The sequence below is a fragment of the Thermobia domestica genome, chromosome 3, assembly GCF_964235325.1.
Source record: "Thermobia domestica chromosome 3, izTheDome1.hap1.1, whole genome shotgun sequence".
NCBI lineage: Eukaryota > Metazoa > Arthropoda > Insecta > Zygentoma > Lepismatidae > Thermobia > Thermobia domestica.
Genome location: NC_137456.1, coordinates 329799425 through 329822942, shown reverse-complemented (window position 1 = coordinate 329822942; position 23518 = coordinate 329799425). Strand labels below are relative to the sequence as shown.

Sequence of the window (23518 nt, the reverse complement as noted above, 5' to 3'; positions counted from 1 at the left end):
CTTTTTGGCATCAGTAATTCACGTGAGGTCCTGCGCACCGATTTCTTAGGACTTCTCAGAAAAGACTGCCGCACAGCCTCCACCGTGTCTGCTCAGGTTCTTGGTCGACCAGACCTCGGAAGGTCAGCAACCGACCCTGTGTCCTTGAACTTCTCATACCAGCCTTTAATGATCTTGACATCAGATGGAGTCCTCCCAAATGTTGTCTGGAACTGTCTCTGCACCGTGGTTGATGATCGTGTCTCATGGTAACACAGGACACACTGTGACTTCTCATGGTTGGTTGGATATGGTTTCTTGGGTTTCTTACTATACACAACTAAAACAAATAAAATTCAGACTTGGAAAAACAAAACAAACTTAACACAGACAAAAACCTTTATAGTTTGTAAACAATTCAACACCAGTTTCATATTTCTATCTTATTTCTAGCCTGAGTTATCAATATCTGTAATCAGGGAAGGACTTCTCGGACACCCTGTATAAAAAGGTTATTACAATTCCAAATGTTTAGACAAAGGTATCATTTCAGGATATTTGCCAATCCCTACAAGTGATTCTATTATCCTTAGAATGTTTTGAGGTATCAGATTTTAATCCATATTACGACATTCGCGTCTACTGAAATATATCTACGTGTGTAGTTGTGATACATATCTAAACAATGTTCCGATATTAAACTACTTGAGAAATGTTTTTTTTAATATTTCACAAAATTATAACAAATACATGATATTATAATTGTAGAATTCGATGCTAGGTTAATGAGGAAATGCGTAAAGTTCGTCAATCCTGGGTTCTTACTGTTAGAGACCTTCAAAATTTCCAATGCTATCATCACGCAAACTCCCTAATTTGTAACACATAAAAATAAATGTGTTCCATATTATAAGTCAAATAAAAATCAACGAATCATCAACATTAAATTCAACGGAAAATCAATGAAGAAAGAGGCCCTCACATCTCAAAATGTCTGCGGCTAAAAAGTAAAGTAGTATAAGTCATCAAATATTAATTTCACAGAAGAAGTGAAAAAGTATTTTCAAGACAATATGTTTGCACTGAATCTATTGTTTATTGAGGAAATAATTTTTCACTTCCTGCTTTCCAGTTGTCCACAGCTCAAAAGCTTCTTAGTGTCCCTCATACTAGTAATGTAAGAAAAAATATTATAACTCACTTTCGGGCAAAAATGTGACTTGGCATAATTTCTTTCTCAGCTCCACAAATATAATACAGGGATAAGTAATTAAAAGATTGCGGCAAGGACATAATGAAGAACTGAAAACCGACATATAGCACGTTGAGTAAAACTGGATAGAATGTTGTGAAAAGTAGGTTGTTTCAGAATAATTAAAAAAATGATAAAATATATGCATCTTCTGTTAATTATCCAGAGCACCCTTCCCGGAGATTACGTGCTTGAAACATCTCAGATTTGGATTTCAAATCTCTAGGCTCGATTTAGCACGAAATGTGATATTTGAGTTGATCAATTGACACAATCTGGTCCTTATGACAAACCAAATAGGCTCTTCGTAATAAGCTGATGCCATGTTATTGAAAGAAAACAATATTTTATATCGAATTTACAACATTATTATTGCATGATATGTCAAACGATGTTCCCGGCAGTTGTCTGCATCCTGAAAAATTGTCAGCGTTTATTGTTTATTATTTTAAAAGTTAAATCTGCGTGTAAAAAAGGCTCCAATCTTTTTATGAAAAGAAATGTAACAAACATAAATACGAGGATAAATAAAAAAAATATCCGCGATGTAGCTATATAATTTCTTGCATTATGCATACTAACATCTGCTCGTTTGTCTAATTGCTACCCACTTGTGGCCATCGTTCTATCCTAATTCCGTATTTTGTTGCAGATAGAACATTGGCGCATCATTAGAAATTTGCACCAAAGAGTAACAATGAGCAGTGATCCGGTTTTTGCGGTCTGAAGGTGCATCAGAGGCCGCAATCCGTCCGAAACTTTCGGCACACTAAGGAAACAGTATCCTCAAGCAACGCAGTTTCTGGGAAAGGATTCAAAAGTTCAAAAATGGTCCCTTTGGTGGTACGCACGAGGAAAGAGTCGGACGACCATCTAGTGCCACAAATGTTGTCAACATTGAGCGTATTTGTGCGACTATTTTTGAATTTTTCAATCCATCTCTAAATACTATTTACCGGGAAGACATACATTCCGAATTGTGACGAAAGTCTTTCATGGATTACGGCTCCTGATACATATTCCGATCACAAAAGCTGGATCATTACTCGTTCTTCCTCTTTAGTACAAACTTCTGATGGAGCGCCTATGTACTATCCGTAACAAAAGGAAAATATATGGACGAAATAGGATCAAACCTTCAAAGCATAATTACATCAGCATATCAATAAAATAAACGAGGACATGTGTAAGGATGAACAATATAAGAATTGTTACAGCTACATTATGGGTAATTTTTATTTACCTCGTACATTATATTATAAAAAGTATTCAGCTGAGCTGTTTATACAAATCTTCTAATGTGCGGAGTTATTACGGTCAAATGTCAGGATGGTTATTAAAATTACTAAATTCATTTTTGTGGACAGGTAGTTCAGCTTTGATAATCTCAAATCGATGTCTTTTCACTATGCGATCTACATTCCAAATCCCCAGTCCAGTGCCCGTACTGAACCAGCAGAATCCTTTTCCGTGATTCAGATACTTTCTGTTTGTGGCGTAGAGCTTAGCACAGGTCTCCTTATAAAATGCCTTACTTTGTTTTTTCCGTATAGCAAAACTTCCTATAATTGTGGTGTGATGCCTACGCTATAAGTTTTTGTTTTCCTAAACAACTTGAATATCGCTTTCTTGTTTTACAATAAATAAAATAAATTTACAAAATAATTCTGAGGATTTTGGGTACTTTGCAATACTATTAGTATGATACCAAAGAACGGGTATCGCGGGAGAGATTTACAGTCGATTGAAAGGGAAGAATAAACAACAAAAATTCAGATCACGAATGCTGCACGTAGTAAAGAAAAGCGAATTGCATCAATCAAGATAGATGGTGAATGGACAGACGACACAGAAAGAAGACACGTGTGGGAATATGAAGTGTATTTCACACACGTTTTCATTTTTTGTTAACATAATGATCGACAAATACATATATAACAATGCTACAGACACCAGGGAATTTCGATATGAAACAGCAAAGAAGATTAAAAATTAAAGGATTTTGAATGTGAAGTTCACGAAATATAGGGTTGTGGATTAAAAAAAAACAGTTGGTAGGAAATGAAGAAATATGTTATAAACCACCCATACCAAGAAAACACCATTGAATCCTAGTGACGCTTTTTATGGAGAGCGTGTGAATGCCATACATTTGTATCATAAAACAGAAAAGCCTGAAGAAAAAGTAAAGTATGCAAACGTTAATAGTTTGTACAGTCCGCAGCAAGAAACCTGCAACCTAAGCATGTAAGTTTATTGTGAAACGGAAAAGGCTCTTGTTCCAAAATAAACGTGCAGGGGAGGATTCCCAGGTTTCTCCTCGCGTCATTCGTGCTGCTTAGACGTTATGTTGATTCGTTGATTCGCTGCGCTGTTATGCGTAATTTGGCAATAAACTTAAAGCTCATCTTGCAAGGTTTTTTTTTTTTTTTGCTGCGGACTGTACCTGTTCGTATGAAAAAGTAATTAAGTTGCAATTCGTCACCAGACAGTCTATTTGCTTGGAGATTCCAAATTTTCCAGCATTGAAGAGGTAGAATGATCAGTTAAGTGTTCCTCCAAAAACTCATTGTAACTGCCTTACAAATGAAATGACAGAATAATGTCTCCCCTTTGTCATATATGTTGTGATGAATGAAATGAGTGAACTTGTAATCACAGTGATGAAGAATGAGCTCTACATCGTACGTGGGTAGCAGAAGATATAAGAAATCATTGGATAAATGATACAAATGGATATTCATGAGATTTGGGCTTATGATGTTGTTCAATATAGTGAGAATACAAAAAGTGGTTGATTATTTCCAAAGTACATAAATATGTAAAGCAAAAATGGAAGCTAGTGAATGGTCATCATGTTATGAGACAAATGAACTAAAAGAGAAGTACATTCGACAATTTTATGAAAAGGAAGGAATACGCCTAGATATAAAAAGTAAAACATAATCTAGTACGTAGGAGTATATCTAAGTTATGTTAAATTCAATTTCTGAAAAATTTGGTCAACGTGAGAATATGTTACAAGTAAGCGTCATTAATACAGTGAAACCTCCCTAAAGCGGACAGCAGCGGGGAATCAAAAATTGTCCGCTATACAGAGGTGTCCGCCTTCAAGAGGTTTCAGTATTTTTTATGTAAATTAGTGAGCAAGATAATATACAATTAGAAAAAATATTTTTGCATGAATCACGTATTTACGAATATTACATGCATTATTCTCTGTCATCCAATACTCTATGTTCGAGGCACAACATGGAAATAACATATTATAGTTCTATGCACTTTACACTTATCAGTACTTCCTTCGTTTCCAGTATGGCGCTTTAATTTGTGGGGTAATTGGAATCCTGAAGTGTTCTTTTTGAGACAATATACAAATTTTCTAAGTATGACTTCTAGGCGTATTTAATAAGAACATCGTGATCAACATAATCATTTTCTTTTCAGAAAATAATGAAGTTACAACATATAAATAATAATACTCACTGACTGATTCAAACAGAAAATGAAGGAACACCTACAGTGAAAATTAATTCTTTTTTCAAGAACTGCATGATATTTAAGAACTGAGTTTTAAAAAAAATTCAAAATAGATTACCATAATTTTTTTTCTCTCTTCTGTAAATACTATTAGTCAATAAGTAGCATGTCATCTTTTGTTTTTTAAAAAGTTGTTTTACTTTTTTCATTTAGTAATAACTATTTTTTATGATCAATTAAATAATTAATTACATATATCAAAAAGGTATTTTGTACTCTTCTCAAGAATTCATTGAATTAAAGGATTTTAAACTATTCAAAAAAAGAATCGAGAACTTTTTTTCAATTCAATGACAATCATATAACTAATAATATTGAAATCAAATACGGAATGAGTCTTTTCTGTAATTTAAAAGAAGTATGTGAATTCAATATTATACTTGTAGTAGTAACAACATAATAAAATTTTGTTTTAAAACTTAACATTAGTTATCTTTAAAGTTTTCTTCAAAATAAAAAAATATTCTATTATAGTTTAGAAAGATTTCTATAATAATAAATTCAAATACGAAAATTTTTCTTTTATTGAAAAATATTCAAATATATGAATTCACTATTATAAATAATAATCATAGTACACAAGGACAATATTAAAAGATTTTCTTTTCATATTACTGAAGTAATAAAAATTTATATCAAATTTAAGTGCATTAAACGAACACAAATCACAAATTTATTTGTAAATGAAGCATTTCAGTTTCGCTATATCTTTATTATTAAATGCAATAAATTTATGACTACACTGCTCAGTATAAATGAGAAAATAATTTCCTCCTTTCTTAACAGAAATCCATACAACGCGAACGTAGTGTATCAGTTTCCCCCACCACGGCTGTGTTTGTGCACTGTCCAATAATTCACTCGTTATTGAGTCTATGAGATTTTGTTTTACAAATACTTTCGTTTCCAATTTTAATCAACCGATATGAATCACTGATTCAAATGTGACACTATCCAATCCAATACAAATTAGATTATTTTCTATTGAATTCAGACCTTAATCAAGTACCATTGAAGAGTACCATTTAGTAGTACTCGTTCTTAGTATCCATAGTTGGTAGACAAGTACTCATAGACCTTTCATTCCAGTTGCTGATGCACACAGAATAATGTCACTATGCATGCGCATATCTGTGCACGTACGAAAGGCAAGGAAGAAAAGGAAAAACCATGCTTGGTCTTGTTTGTTTACGTCATATGTATTTACGAACAAGATACAATCTCAGTAAATTCAAGATCGTGCATGGTACGTCCAGATAAATTAATCTTCATTCCTCTACATGTTAAACATATCTTTCCACTTTGCAAATACGATAATAATGCACCATTATCTTCTTCTAATATTCCAGTACAGCGTCCTGGTAAAATTACTTACTTTTTTGTCCTCCTTGAAATGTGACACATAGCTTCCTTCCATTATTCGCTGTAATTACCTCAAACTTTACAATACGAAATGGTACGGAAATCTCTAAATCATGCATCATTTTAAAGGGATCCAATGATTGCGTAGTAAGCTTACCTAATATATTCATTGACGATAGCATCTTTAATTCGATTCTTCTTCCTTCACAACAGCTGCTAACGGAAAGATATACACATACGCATACGTGTACGTTCTGCGTTCCGTTTACATTATCATCGTACTCACAATCACTACTTTTCGTCACGTGATCCTACTACATCAGGCATACGACCTCACGCACACACACACACACACACAGACATCACGTGTCTCAATACTTAAAGTCATTAAATGCTATATCCCCTTAGCAACAAATCAATTTCACGTGGAAACCCAAGGCCAAATTCTATGGAGTCTGAGTATCATGAATTCTTCAACATACTGATCATACGCTATGACATATACACGTAGTAACCAAGGCCAAATTCGACCCAGTTTGGCATAAAATCCATTTCCTGTGGGAAGCTCCGGACTCTGACAGTGAGCGAAGTCTATCACTGTGTTAAATAAAGCCACCCATCACACGCCTAAGGCCACATACACACCTAGGAACAGCTACAATTCACACAAGAAATTTTCCACGACGGGACGAAGTCAATTATTTCTACCGCGGTGCCAAACCACTGAAGACAACATCAAGCCGTTCTTCTTAGTCTGGTAAGTGGACCCTGGTGCAAATGTCAGCACTGGTTTCCGACTATAATGCAAACATGTGTGGAGCGGACAAACTGGACCAAACCTGCAGCTCTATCGCTCTTCCAGTCGTGAAATGAAGTGGTATTTCCCGGTCATAGTCTGGATGCTAAACGTTGTTACCGCAAATTGTTGTATACTTGAAAGGAAGGCTGGATAAACTATTGACCCTACACACATTGACCCTACGCATAAGCATTTGCAAGATACTTTTGAGGAAATTTTGGAATTTAAAGCCTGGGCCTGAAGTTGATGCTACTTCAAAATCTTCAAATACCATTGTCAGGTACTACAACATAGGTCATACAGTAATGGTTTCAATTTTAAGTAAGACCTGAGGATTTGCAAAAACGAAACAATGTTAAATGCAAACTATTTCTGCGTGACAAATGTTTCGATGCGTTTCATACTCAGGCATAAATATGTATCATTGGTGCGCTAGTGTAGATACAAAATGGTGTACAATCTATTTTCACGTATATTAAATCATATAGTTATTATCCAAATGTTTCTTATCAGAAATTAAAGAACAATGCTCTATAAACTGTTCAAATATTGTAGATCTATGGAAACAACATGTGTCTGACGAAAATGTAATAATTAAAATTAATAAATTAGAATTAATGTAAACACTTATTCCAGTTGATACTGACTAACAAATTTATTCAGAAGGACAACGTATTGAAAACTTTAACTCATGTTCTCAATGGGTCGAAAACGAAACCTGTGACTAAGAACGATATTTGCGATGTGTCATTTTCGATCCACTCTTCGAAAAGTGTACACGTAGGATGCAGATCATTTATTTCAAGAATTTTGTGATTATTGCTCATCACAGAGTACTCCGTACATATATTAGGAAAATTCGCCACAAAAAATAATTCGGAAAAATGTGGGTTAATAAGACAGAGAAATAGAAAGAGTCTGACATTAGAAAATAAGTCAAAGATATCCTAGGATAATTTGTCCGTAGTTACATGATTTTTTCTTGGAAAAAACATTTCAAAAGTGCTACTTAAAACTATAAATAAAATAACGGAAAAATGGTGCATGATGATATTTGAAAGTGATTTTTTCCGGAAAATGGCACTAGCAAACAAGAATATGAGAAATGTACTCCGTTAAAAATCAATGAATCTATCTTGTTTGGAATTTGGTGTACACTTTGCACAAAATAAACCGCAGTACAATTGGTATCTATGCATTTTTAAAACATATTTTTCATGTATACCAGAAATGCTGAACTAGTTTGTTTATTTTTAGACACACAAATAGTAAATTCATCGATAACGAAAGACAAAAGTGAAATTATTAGAAGAAAAATCTTAATTAGGAAATTATTCGACAATTATAGACATAGGTGCTTATGATAATAAACTAACTTCACTAATTTATTAATACAGTTTTTAACACGAATTGAAAGGAAAATCAATATAAAGATTCTTTTTTTTACCAGATACGTACACTACTTATTGTGTACAGCTACGACTACCTTAACTAGTTACCACTCCTATTACGTAAATAGAAATTGCCCTCCTTATTAAAGATGGGTTTGTGCTATTCCAACTTCTAGCATTCGTTTCACACTTTTTTGGTAGAATTCATATTCACCGAAAAGTAATAGGTCGTATTACACTAAAACTTAGCTGACTTTATTTCTCTGTGGGTAGTATGAGTCTTGAATTGTTGTCTGATGTCGGAAGAGAAATACGAGAATGGGACAAAAATCTAGAGAATACCAGATGAACTGAAACAAATGCTGGAACTGAATGAATGGTTTTTCCGGGAAGATATTTACACGAAATTAAGACTATAGTAATGCAAGGAAGCACGATTTGGCGTGCGGGGAAACTATAGTTCAAATCTAAACGTAAAGCCAAAGGGAAAAGGTAAACAAGTCATTGATTTCAAACATTCGTACATTTCTGAAAAATAAATTTTAATCAAATTAGTGAGAAGTCGGTGCATCTCTTACTTAAAGATGCTACCAATTATCTTGTATTACCTGTTACTCTATATACAAACAATTTTCGCATATAATTCCACAATTCAGGCATATAACTAACATTTTTTTACTTTTTTTGGCAGAAATGGGGACAAAGATCACCACGTATTTGCATCCTGTCCCATTAATAACAGATTTTTTTTTTAACTTTCGTTTCTCCGCTTACTGCTGAATAAGAAAGAATATTTATACTTATTACGTGAGAGGTTTGGTGCTACCTCCGGGTCTGAAAGTATCATCATAAAAAAGTCAAACATTTTTCTGATGGCATGTAAAAACTTTGGTTACGTAACAGTCGTGTACAGTAAGTACACGGTAACGAGTCCAAGCCAGAATCATTACAAATATCAATGTAATACCACTACTAGTACTTTTAGTAATAATAATAATAATAATAATAATAATAATAATAATAATAATAATAATAATCATAATAATAATAATAAATAATATAGAGGAGTTAACTAAAAATATTTGGCATTGGTCTAAAAAATGAAATGAATGAAAAAGGAGCTAGATTAATGGATTAAAATGCATATACCCATCCAGTGCTAGTTGGAAAACCTTTTATTGTTAGAATTAATATTGAAGAAACTAAACATTTGAAAACCCATAATTCTTCACTAATAAAGTGTAGAATTGACATTCCCCAAAATAGACATTAAAGACCATGTGGGAACTTTTATCTATGATTGCACAGAAAGTAAAACTTTTTATACTTAATTTCTGCTGTGAATGAAATAACTAATTGAGTGTTGAAAACATATTCTTAATTTCGCACAATTAGGCAGCATCTTTCGTGAAAGACCAATTGGACTTAACACATCTTCCGAAGAAATTGTCTTTTTCATACCGCCATTAGGGAATGATGGAATGACAGCAATGAGCAGAAAGAATGCAACGAATCGATGATTTTAAAATATAGAAGAAGATATTGGGACTATCTAAATGAGGAAGCTGACGATCAACAAACCTGGAAGAAACATTCCAGGTCCAAACATAAATTAAAAACGAAGTAACACCTCACTAGCCCCACGACCAGCCAGAAGGCAGATTACTTAATAACTAACAGTATACGTTCCCGCGAAAACTTTACTACTATCTCCTTTTAGCAATAATTATTCATCACAGATGGAACGTATAAGGTTAGTATGTGTTCAGTGTGGATGTTTTGCACCTTGAATTAGTTACTAGTAAATCCACCGAAGTGCCATCAATAAAATGACAAAAACCAAACACTCGAGATTAGCCAAACCCCCCCCCCCCAAAAAAAAGAGATCGACATCTGTACCTGAAATGTCGATGACAAATTTAAAAATAAATATTACTACTCACGCTAATTTTTAATTCGATTTTGTGCCCAATTTATTTAAAAATCTATCGAGCACTTACTCTACACTTTTAAGTTAATACGTAAATTTAAATACATAAAGGCCTCTGAATTATTTAAGTGACGTATATATTCGAGACGTCATGATTCAATAGAAACCTCATCCGTGTCACATTCACTACTTCCCACCACGATCTACTAAGCTTGCATCTACTTTAACCCTCCGTGTATTACTATGGCTTAACACTCTTTGCAACCACTGTAATCCACCGTCACTTTCTCTCATCGACGTCTAAGCAACATTTGCTGAGAAAGAACATACATATCTTGACATTTCTTCTGTGTGTTATTTAGTTACATGCAACATGATTCAATTGAATTTGACGTGGTGAAAGGTAGAGAACACAGAGAACGCTGACATTTTGTTGTTAATTGAAGTGGGTATCCCTATGGTTAATCACTCAAACGTCCGCTTCATTCACAGTAACAGTAGAAAAACAAATGTTCCTCAAAATACAACTCAAACCACCACACGAAAATATTTTGAGTTAATCAACTGCTTATTGCCAATCATTCAAAAAATTAATACTTAATTATTTAATAAACAGGCCACAGCACATATAATTATAAAAAAGTATTTGCCTGTCAACTCTTTAAACGATTATAAAGCATCGTTTCCAATGTTTCTCATTGAACTATGATGTGACTAGTTATTATTAAAAAATGAAGCAAGAAAACCTAAAGTTAGAACTTGATGACATTTCGTTATGGATCAAGTATTGCTCACCTGAACTTAGAAGCTAAACATTAGGATGTGTTTGTTTTTTGTTTTTTCTTATTTATTTTATCAAATGTTTGCAATTCTATTTACTCAGTTAAAACTAAACGAAGAAAAGAATAGTTAACGAAGTATTGCAATTTGAAAACAATAAGTATACAAAGTGTTAACTCTTATTAAATAAAACATTTAAACGTACCTGACAGCCTGAGCATTGCTACCTGCGTCTTGCTTATCATTTTCTTGAACGTCCCCTTCGTGATCATTCTTATATCCAATATTGGAAGATATCTGATTGCTTGATTCTTTTGTGCTGTCTGTTAAATCGGAGGAATTTGGCTTGATGTTACTGTGAAAACTATTGGAATTTACAGGTACTTCAACTGTTGACAAAAGCTTGATCAAACATATTGCTTTAGATGTTAGTTTCCAATCTGATATTGTTTTATCCTCATCACTGTCTGGAGCGAAATTCTCTCCCTCCGTTGTACTTTCTCGTTCCTTACATTCCAAATTTATTGCAAGAGGATCTTTGTGATCGTCAGAGCTACTAGTACAAAGTTCGTAATTACATTCTTCAAATAACACGTTTTCTGTTTTCACTTCAACTTTAATACGAACGTTTTTTGTTTCCATTTCAATTTTATTACAATGTAGAAAAAATGAGAAGCTGTTTCGTTAATATAAAAAATTGTTCAAGTTTGAGATTTAAAACCTTCAGCATTCAATGTTGAAGAAAAAAAAACAAATCTGAAAGGAATAAGAAAAATATTCGTTTTATCTAAATTTATCACCAAGCTCGGGAAACACAAAAGTAAATGCCAGTTCAGGTGAAAGTGAGTTAGTGGGTGGAATGGTTTGGTATCAGACTAGGGATATAAAAGGTACTGGAACAAGTATTTTAAAATTTTTGAAATTTTGCTACTAATAACAAAATAACGATAGATCTAAATACCAAAAATACAGAACCATAACGAACTACTGAAAAGCTTATTATTATCACATTTTTTCTTTTTTTTTCTCTTGATAAATCGAAAACTAACCTATTTTCCTGATAACAAACTATATTTAACAAAAACTATCTATATTTAATAAATAGTTTATGCTATAGATATAAATAATCTTTCTTGTTATAAGTAAATACATTTTATTTAAGTACGATTTTTGCCTTTTTTCTCACTTTTTCTTAATTTAACGAATTCTCTGCGTATGATCAGTATTGCCTGAAGACAGGAAACTGCGGTACATACCTAGCTTATATTTCTTAAATAAAATATGAAAAGCAATGCTATACAAATTTTACTTAGAAATGGTTTACATTTTCAAGACGTATTATAACATCTTAAAGACAGATCTACTTGTTGTCTTCAGCCTCTCATCCTTAATCAAATACATGTAGCTCTAGCAATTTCTATTAAAATTTATTTTGCGTCGTTTTTGAGTGCTCTGATTTCCTTTAATATTTTGGTATTTTCCATTTAAAAAATTTAATTGTAAATGGATTTTTTTGATACAGCAACTTATGGTATTTATCGGATAATTAGGCGTATTCGTGTTTAGTGTAAATTTTGGTTGCAATGTTATGTGAAACATCGACCTATTGGCTAATGTCGGAGCCTAACAGCAAATGTTCTTACCAGAAGTGAACCAATCTTTCGCGCAGAAGGCGTAAGGCTTATCTAAAGAGCATCTAGAGAGCTATTAAATATAGAGATGTAATGGGGCATATAACAATCTTATTATCGTCTAGCGTACAACTACATTAAATTAGCGAAAGAAAAGAGTACTAAGAGCATAGGTATACGGTATATTTTATTGAACTGAAACATTTCGTAAAACGATATGTTATTTTTATTTTCGATAATGAATTCAGTTTTTTTATTTTTAAACATCAAAATCAACATCACAAGATATTAACACCGAAGAGTCTTATTGGCATATATGCCAACTACAAGTCCCAATTCTTTTGAAAATTAAAGTGAGATATAAATGTGAGAGAGCTGTGTTATAGGAGATGTATTTAACCAATTTTATTTTACTAGAACAAATGCCTACTCACATTAAAAGGTTTCTTAAAATTTAAGCAAATATCTCTCTTATTTGGATGGAAAAAGCAATTTTTTCTACCATACAAATCAACTGTGTAGTATTTTCCCAATGTTTTATGAATACTGGTTTGAGTAGTGTGCGCTTTTCGGTACTTTATGTAATTGCATTCAGACAATATTCTTTTAAACCGTCAAAGAAGTTACTTCTTCTACGATAGTGAATGCCTCTTCCTGGAACAATGAAATCGCCCCGAAGGATTTTTCCAATAGGAATCAACTAAGCTTACCAGAGTTTCAACAGTATTTTATACACTGTCAGTGTCTTCTGATCTCATAACTGCTACAGCTCATTACTCGAATGATATTAACATACTAAGTTGAGTTGACTTTGAGTTTAACGTCTCTTTCAGCATTGAAGCTTAATGAGACGCGGACCCACTGATTAACGTGGAATCAAAACCACATGTGCTCAGGCCAAAAATTAAAAACGGGTCGCCCACGCCAAAGGCGCGTACGCTAACCGCTTAGCCACGGAGCAGCTCATATTAATAGTGAGTGTTAAACACGTATATATAACAAGTGTCGGAACATTCGGAGATGGCGACGTGTTCCAAATCAAAATTTATTTTATGTTTTCCTTAATACTTGCACTAAGTTAGCAATCTTGTATTTTACTCAAGATTTCCGATACCGTAATTTACTTACTACTACTAATTTCATAAAGATACGCCCTACACTTCGTGGTGCTGACCAGATGATCATTTGAAATTTATACTGCATTGTCGTACCTCGCTAGTTATTGCTGAAACGTTGTCATTTCAATACTTAAAATATGAAACTTCTCTTTGTACTGAGCAGTAAGAAAAATAGGAATTAATGAGAAAGTGCTTATTTTATTGTATTCTTTTGGTTGGTTAATGTTCATAAGACTATATATCGGAAAAGAATTCGTAAAATAATTTCCCGTACCCGATATGTAGGTCCATCTATTAACTTTAAGTGCTGAAAATTTCATTACTCAATACTTAGTAATTTTAATGTTACTCACTGAAAGTTCAGACATCATTATCTCTGAATTGCTGCGGTGTATTACTAATCTTTAAAAAAAATAAATAAAAAAAACACTTTTAGAAGGATCTTAAAGTGTCTTTCTTCAAACAAACTGATAGGTTTATTTTAAAGTCAAACAATGGCATATCTGATATGATTTTCTCTATTCTGCGCAATCGCTATCGCAGCTTACATGGAGTGGAACATTGCCACATTTTTCTGGTGCGTGAACGTGTGATACAATCTTGGCTAGAAGATCGTAACGTCACGTGTAAGTAAGTGTGGTCATGTTCAGCAGTGTGTTTATTTTTCCTGGCGCGTATTTACCACTCTCAGCCCGTCAGATAATAAAACTTTTACTGTCCTTCGCGTTTCAGAGAAAGTTCTAAAATGTCATATCTACATGAGACTTTAAACTAATTTCTTAGAAATTAACAAGATATACAATAAACGTACGAGTTGTTGAAAACTGGAGAAAAGAACCGTCTATTTTGTTTTGATTGGGTGTGGTCCTCGAAAATTTGTTTCTTTTTGTCAGTTTTTAAACTTATTGCACACAGTAGAAAATACACATCTACAGAAACAAATGTACGCACAAACTTTATTACATGATACAACCTTAGTTGATATGCAATACTGAAGTTATACTTCACAAGAAATTTCTCTTCGCAACTAGAGATCCCAGTACTTCTCTTTAGTGTCGTACATTTCGATTATCATTCAAAATTTTGCCTCTTTTTTTGTAATACCGCCGCTCATAGAACAAATAGGCATATTATTTGAATAAAAACACAAGAAATAATCAAGGAAATATCAATGCACGTTTTCCCGTTTTATTGCTATCAACACATATGATGTGAATATACGTGTGTGTACGTTTTTGACGTATACAAACCGTAGATAAACGTTGAAAATATCATATCTTCCAACGTATCTAGTATCTAGTATCATCAGTACTTCCTCATTTATAGTATACCATAAACAGCCCTCGTCACCAACACATTCCATATTGTTCTCATTCATGAAAGAAAAGAAAACACCCATGTTGATCTGGTAAATTCGGCCGGGGAATTGATTGCAGAAAAACTTGGGTGAAAACGTGATTGCCAAAACTACATTTCTTTTTTCCCTTTAACGTGTTTGTAAGCTCGAAAATGTGGACACTGATAGATATTAAAGTACAAATGGAGCCATTATGAATAATACATGTCCAGAAAGATAGCAGCAGCGATAAGTCAACATGCGGCCAAAACGAATGAAGTATTTATATTAATAGATTTTTGGATGTGCTACGCATAGCTTCATTTCGATATTTCATTGAGATAGTACATCCATTGCTATTGCTATTAAGATGATGTGAAAGGTCATGAGATCTTACTTTCTTCTCCTATTACATTCATATGATGTAGGCTCCAGCTGCGAGCTTCCTTAATGCGACAAAACAGCACGAGATGGTCAGTGCAGCTTTGCCGCAATTAAAGTTACTGTATATAATCACGGTTAATTCAAAGGCTGGCTGCCACATGACCCTCCACTCACTGCACAGAATGTTGGGATAAACACTTTTCTTTTTATTTTAGTAAATGCTCTACCAAGTAAATTCTTTTTCGTTAAAATTTTCTCATATTTGGAACACTAGAATTCCAAATTTTGGAATGTGTTTTCCACGTTTCTCTATATACAATGGTAAAACAGATCAGAGCGTCAGAGATTTATTTTTAATACACAAAAGTATCAAGTGATGAAAATTGAACTTTTCCAAACTTACAATCTACATATCGTAGTCAGAAAATTATTTAACGTAATATTGTTTCCAACCTAATATATAGTCCTATAAACAATAATCTATGAAAAGAGTGCAACAAAATAAGTACTATTTCATTGACTCTTTTCTTTCTTTTTTTTTACAACACAGTTCAAAGAAAACTCATGTGTCTTAAGTATTGCAAAATAAGTTTTGAGTGAACGTCAGGGCAGCACCGCGAAATCAGGGGCCCATTTTTATGTAATGGATAGTACACGATACGCAAATAGTTCTTACTGTTCTCTTGGTATTTTGACCCGATAGCGACTTCCACGTTGTCTTACGACAAAAACGCCGAAAAAACATCTCTGAAGATGTCATATCCTTAAATTTCAAGGAGAAATTTAACGAAAGTGCAGATAATTTTTTTGATACAGAGCCACTTGAAACATTTCAATGCTCTTACGAGGAAGGTCCATAAACTGTGAGAGTTGAATTTTGATAAAAATTACTGACAATATTCAGTTCAAGATGCTAAGTAACGTAGTAATAGTCACTCGATGCGCAAATGCTTCGTTGAGCTGTTACACCGACGCGATCTTAAAATCCAATAGGCAATGTCCAAGAACACCCTTTTGGCACAAAAAGGAAAAAGCTCTTGGTAGATCTGACTTCAACATTTTAAACCGGAATAGGACGTCTATATGTGGGAGTAGTTCCAGTGCATGATCGCCATCTTGAAAGGCGCCATATTGAATCGCGGTCAAATATGATAAATAGCAAGGGGGTCATATGGGGTATCAAGTAGCACTGGAATTTACTGCTGAATCCATTTCCGTAACCAAAGTTTATATATCTGTTTTCTTTTCAGAGTTAAGAGCTCTCTCACCCACAGAAACATATAAAACCTGTGCGAGTTAAATTTGTTATGAAATATGGTCGTGCTAGCAAATCCAGGGTTTAACTAATGCAGTAGTAGTCACTTGATTTACTGGAGCCACTATATCTATCAGATCTTGTGCCTAGTGAGAGAAATCATTAATTACATTGAAATGCCTGTAGTGGAAAATGGAATAGCAGCACTTTAACAAATTATACCTATTTCAAAGTGCGATGGAATAGACTGGTGGTCGATGAAACACATATTTAATAGTACTAACGAGCAGAGAATACCAAAGGGATTGTTCGGATTTATATTAGAAAATTCACTATAATCAGTAGGTCCATGTCTCCTTTAGCGTAGCAGGCATAGGTGTGGGACGTTAAACTGAATCAAAATCTATTTTAGGCAATTTTACATGGTCCATTATATTGTGTTAAGTTTTATTCTCCAACCTTGAAACCTTACGCAAAGACCCTCATTGCTGCAGAAAATTGCGTTCTTTTCCAATACTCATACTTGACAACGTGTAATTTTTCGTGCATATTACGAAGTTAAAATACTTTATTGTATTTATTATCAGTTTGTTTAAATAGAATCGATTTATTGCTGACGCATTGAACAATGAAGGGGATTTAAATTATCAGTTCACAACCTATTCTTATAATATACACCTGGAAATTTAGAATTAACTTTTCTTGTGTCTATTCTGCTATTAGGGGTAAGATAATGCATACACACCTGCAAAGAATAGATGGCAGTAAATATTATTACAAGATACAATACCAAGTTGCAATCCATTAAACAAGCCTCTTTCTGGCTTTTTCCTTCAATATTAAATAATTAAATATCTGCATCTTTCCACCTTTAACGATAAAACACTCGCTTATAATAAGGGCAAAACTAGTTTTCATATCAAAACTGTGATAAATAACTAATTGTAGCAGGTGTTTCGAGGATTTATTTATTATTTACACCACGTACTTGACAACTCAAGAAATTCATTTTGGGACTTGTTTATTCATGTGCTTTGACACTCACAATGATATATATGGCTCTTTTTTGTGTTCGAAATACTCTATGGGAATGTGGTGAATTTCCCCAATATTGTACTCCGTATTATTAAAAACTAACAAAGTACACTTATTAGTTCTCTTGACTTTAGACTATTGTTTAGGGTTTTAAGACATAACATGCAGAATTTAGAGTGTTTTCCTACAGACAATTGCAACATGGGTGTGCAGTGAGGTGTTTGGTGTCTGTCTCCGAATGACAAACGGTAGTAGTACAGCAATTTTGGTGCGAGAAGACGTGTGACGTTAGGTACGAACGCATTTGTTGGATCAGTGAAACATTCGTTCCGTGCATAAAATTCGTACAATTAATCCGATAAACGTAGTCAACATTTTAAATCAAGCAGTAGTGGAAAAATATAGTGTCGTGAGTGATAATGGGGTAGAAGATAAGACATTTGGAGATACATTGCTTGCAATGATAGCAAGAAAATATGATGATAAAGTTTCTCTAACAGTTAGTGACACATTAAATGTAGAAACTGACACAGAGAGTGAGCATGAAGATTCGACAAACGAAATGGATTTGGAACAGATAACTAGTCCATCAATTAGTGACAGTGAGCCTTCTACGAGCGAGCATGAGATGTCATCTCTAAACCGGACTAAATCTGTATGTGTAACAGAAGCTGTCGTTAGCAAATACAAATTCAGGTGCACGTTGCATTATTGAAAAAGAATGGAAAGTAACACAGTTGCAGCTGCAGAGAAGAAATTAAAATGCAATACAGCGTTTGTGTATAAGGCTTTGAAATTCCATAACAAACCTCCTCGCTCTCATGTCATATCACTACTTAAATACGAAGTACTAAAGACGTTCAACATTTATCGCACTACGCATTTACAGTTCATGATTATCATTTAAAAGCGTGGATGTTACTGACAGCGAGGAAATTGAACTATCCATTCCGTGCTTCTCATGGTTTCATTAACTAATTTAAAAAAGAGCACAGGATTCGCTTACGAAAGATTACTCAATTTGTAACGAAGAAAGATGTTGAAAACGAAGGTGAATTACTTGATAATGCCCAAAATTTTGTGATTAATACATGAGTAATAAATGAGATACCGTACAGCAGTGAATCCATCTTTAATACTGATCAGTCTACCTAGGTAAATTTGAGTTAGAAATGACCTCTGGTAGAACACTGCCAAAAATCGGTGAGACACATACTACAGCAGTTGTTCAGTCTTTGGCATCAGTGTCCCACGCATATACTATCGAAATTCACATTTCTCCAGTACGGCTAGGCGCACACACACACACACACACACACACACACACACACACATAAATATATATATATATATATATATATATATATATATATATATATATATATATATATATATATATATATATATAAGTGTGTGTGTGTGTGTTTCCAGGGGCCCAAATGCGTGTTCGGACCCAAAGTGAAACAACATTTAGCTAGACAAACACTTTTCAACATTGTTATTGATGCGAGCAAATCAGATAAACTCATTCGCGAACACGTCAAACAGTGGCTAAAAGATGTTTATTCCTTACGTGAAACAGGATTCCTTGCCGTTGCTTGATTCCTGGAGTGGACAGACGGGTGAAGACGTGCGAGAATTGTTACATGGGAAAAACATTCGTGCTGAAGTTATACCCCCAAAGACCACGAAATTTATTCAGCCTCTTGATGTATACTTTTTTCGGCAATATAAGCTGATAATTCGGATTATTTTTGACATAAATTCTTTGTTTGTGGTACACCGAACAAGTTATATAACAGAATTTTCATAATAGAAATTAATTCTGTTGTCTAACATCATTTTGTGCGCCAGTCCTAAAGGACATGCTTGCATATGCATGGCAGAAATGTGGATACGAGGGCAATAATTTACGGATGTTCTGGAGACTATGTTGCAAGTAGAAAATAGTGTATCTGATCATGAAGATTGTGATGAAAGTGGATTTTGTTAAGTGTTTGTAGTGCTCCATGTTGCTGTGCTAATCACTTCCTTATGGATCTCCACCATCACAACTGAAGAGCAAAAGGTTAGTAGGTTAATATTTGCTTACGTGCACCAGTTTATATAATTTTTCTGGTAATTTTTGTATTAATTATCTAATAACTTCAACACATATCCTTGTAAATTCATATGTGCCATTGCACCTAACTTATATTACAGCATTTAAATACTATGCATAATCGCAACACACACAGACTCATATACAGCGCACTTTGAAATAGGTATAATTTGTTACAATGCTGATATTCCATTTTTCGCTACAGTCATTTCAATTTAATTAATGATTTCTCTCACTAGGCTCGAGATCTGATTAGTATAGTGGCTCTTGTAGATCAAGTGACTACTACTGCATTAGTTAAAACCCTGCAAGTGAGCGCACGACTATGTTTCATAACACAAATTTAACTTGCACACTTTTTATATGTTTCTGTGGGTGAGAGAGCTCTTAACTCTGAAAAGAAACAGATATGTAAACTTTAGTTACGGAAGTGGATTCAGGAGTAAATTTCATTGCTATTTGATACCCCACATGACGCCCTTGCTATTTATCATATTTGACCACGATTCAATATGGCGCCTTTCAAGATGGCGATCATGACTGGAAGTAATCCCACATATAGATGTCCTATTCCGGTTTACAATGTTGAAGTCAGATCTACCAAGAGATTTTTCCTTTTTGTGCCAAAAGGGTATTCTTGGACATTGCCTATTAGATTTCAAGATGGCGTTGGTGTAACAGCTCAACGAAGCATTTGCGCATCGAGTGACTATAACTACGTTACTTAGCATCTCGAACTGAATCTTGTCAGTAATTTTTATCAAAATTCATCTCTCACGGTTTATGGATCTTCCTCGTTAGTCAATTTTATCATACTGTACAACAAAACTACGAGCAGCAAACTATCTCTTTGGAACTTAAGAAAATTATTTGTACAAAGGATTGGACCCGCTGGAGGAAATTTAGGAAGATATAGAATTTCTGGGCTAATTTTACGAAAACAAATTTATGCAAAATTCTACAATCCTAACAATTCTACCACCACCACTCTAAAGAAACTTGCTTATATTTTCCCATTTATATAAATGGTTCACATCATGAATCGTTACAATGTAGTGAGGGGAAATGAGGATTTTTTTTCAAACACTATTATAAATAAACCTAATAAAATATGTAAAGTATAGTTCACGTGATCCTTTTTGCATATATGTCTCGATAACCTATTATATTATGTGAACTTAATGCAATACGTAATGACATTTTTCATATTGCCATATTCTATCAATACAAAATATTACACACAAAATAAAGAGGAAACGCCAAACCTACATGTGCTGTATGATACATAATTTTTCCGTATCTAGGTTTAGAAACTTGATTGTTTTAATATACAAAAAAGGTCATTAAACGAAAGAGGTCAAATGTTTAGAAGCTAATCAAATATAGCATTAATATAAATTAGCGAATTTATAACTCTTCTTATGATTCTACACAAATCCTGCCTCCATCAAATATATATCAGCCTTAAAAAATAGGAATGCCTTTGTCGCGATTTACCACTTTTTTCGCTTACACGGAAATGCTGTGTTTTTGAAGACCCAGGTCCAACGGACGTGCAAACGAACTGCGGAGCGGCTCTACCAGATTCGCACTATCTAACTCAGGTACATAACATTCATATTTCTTGGTAGCCACTTAGCTCAGATTCACTTGCCTATTTTGCATTCAAACTCTTTTTATTGGAAACAATAATTAACGCAAGTCGTAAGAGTATTTATTTGTCTCAACAACTATTTCTGGTGGATCCTGTGAGTTTCATCAATGTAAAGTAGGATGTTCACATATGGCACGGAGAAAAATATGGACAATGAGAAAAACTGTATGAAATAAAAAAATTTTTGTGTAAAACTTCTATTTCATTTATACTCAAATTCACGTTGGCACATTGTGAATTTAGAAATTATACTAACTCAAGTTAGCATATTTTCTTCTCTTTTTCTCTAAAAGCACTACCGGTTAAAGATGTTGGTATCCCAGATATAGATCCTACAAACAAAGAAAAATTCGTTTTATCTGTGGCTGATATGGAGAAGTAGGAAAACTTTCCAATACACGCCACACCTGCGAATCGAGAAGTAGGCCTGCTTTAAAACTGTATAGTATAGTAGGATAGAGTACAATAAGGAAGATTCTAGAACACAGGCCCTCCCTATAGAGGTTAGTACCTAGGTTGATTCCTTTCTGTACCAAAGTTTAATATGTATTTCAAATAGTATTGGTGAGCGAGCGTCAGCGAGTGAAGAGGGTTGGAGCCCCGCAGTTCACGTTGCTTTCGGTTTCTATTACAACTAAATGGAAAGGGGGACCTGGGTTCTTGACCCTTGCCAGTAGAATACGATGCGGGGAGGTAGGAGTTAGTTAGGAACGGTTTAGCTTGAAATTAAAGAAGTTTGGATCCATTTTCATAAAATTAATAGTGTAATTTTTGTTTTAGAATATACCAGCTGGAGCGGGCACTGTAAAGTTATCCCGGAGGATTTTTATATTAAAACTAAATTGTAGGCATATTAACGGCCCCTATGACAAGGTGTCACACACATTCAATGCTCTCTTATCTTCGCCACACCTTTATCTCGATAATACCACGTTGAAGTTCAGACATAATGATGACAATAGGAGTTTTCGCTTAAGTGTAGAGTAGCCCCTCCAGATTCCAACCTACAAAAAAGCAGTAAACACATTAAAATATGCAGTTTTACTATACAGATCCATTGTATAAGCAGTAGTAGTAGTTGTAGAAGTAGAAACGGGTTCGGTGCTTTCTGTTGTAGACATAAAATGGTCATGCCGCTGAATCATCGAACCTTCAGTGTCTTAAAAATAGTACAAACTTCCACATATCTTTTCTAGTATTAAGCATAACTTTATTGCCAAACTTGAACACACAAACATCACATAAGAACTCGAAATCATTTCTTACCTCATCTTTCCTGTAAATTTTCCTATTTTTTTTTTTTTTTTTTTTTTTTTTTTTTTTATAAAAAACGGAAGGGCAACTCTAAACTTAACCCTGATTTTCATATAGTATGTATGATAATATAAACTGTACCACAAAAGATTTTAACTCACCATTCCAGAGAACGACATTCAGTTTCAGAATAGACAAATTCTGTGGATTTTAAAGCCATGCAGAGCATGAAAATATATATAAAATTTAGAACGATTATAACATGGGAGAAATTTTTCCTTCTTGTCTTGTCTTATGCCATTACCGGTAAAAGAGGTCGGCGAACCGGTTCAACAGTCATTTGTGCTACAACTACAAAATGGTCAAATTTGTACCTCAACAGAGGATTTATGAATCAAAAGCAAAATAGAATAAAATACATGACACAATTGGGAAAAGGACACAAGTCGAAAAAAAGTCAAAATCAGGAAAAATTAAAAATCGGGAAAGGAGTTCAGACAGAGAAAGAAGGCGAAAAGCCAAGGTGAAAAGGGCAAAAAGTAGAGGAAAGGGGTAGTATAAAATGAAAATATAAAGTATAAAGAGAAAGAGTGTACAAAAGAAGGGAACGTATGTACGTGTAAATGGAACAGAATGTGTAAGTATAGTGTAGGTGTATCACCGGGCCCACTTAACCTCCTTCCTCACGGAGCATCACCAGTCACCGGGCACTTACTA

At 33.9% G+C, this 23518-nt stretch overlaps 1 protein-coding gene across 3 annotated transcripts in view; it reads right to left on the bottom strand.

Moving 5' to 3' along the window:
• Positions 1-23295, bottom strand: part of LOC145681208 (uncharacterized) — a 140540-nt gene extending 117245 nt beyond the window's left edge. The window contains exons 1-2 of one of the 3 annotated variants that reach the window (XR_014130742.1): positions 22963-23287; positions 11239-11789 (exon numbers count right to left, since the gene is read on the bottom strand). Coding sequence is in view for 2 of the 3 variants with exons in the window: in XM_081752734.1 (XP_081608860.1) it covers positions 11239-11675 (437 nt within the window). In the remaining variant the exon portion in view is untranslated. Of the gene's footprint in view, positions 1-11238; positions 11790-22962 lie in introns of all 3 variants that reach the window. The other 2 variants (XM_081752734.1, XM_081752733.1) reach the window with 2 other exon arrangements.
• Between the last annotated feature and the right edge of the window lie 223 nt (positions 23296-23518).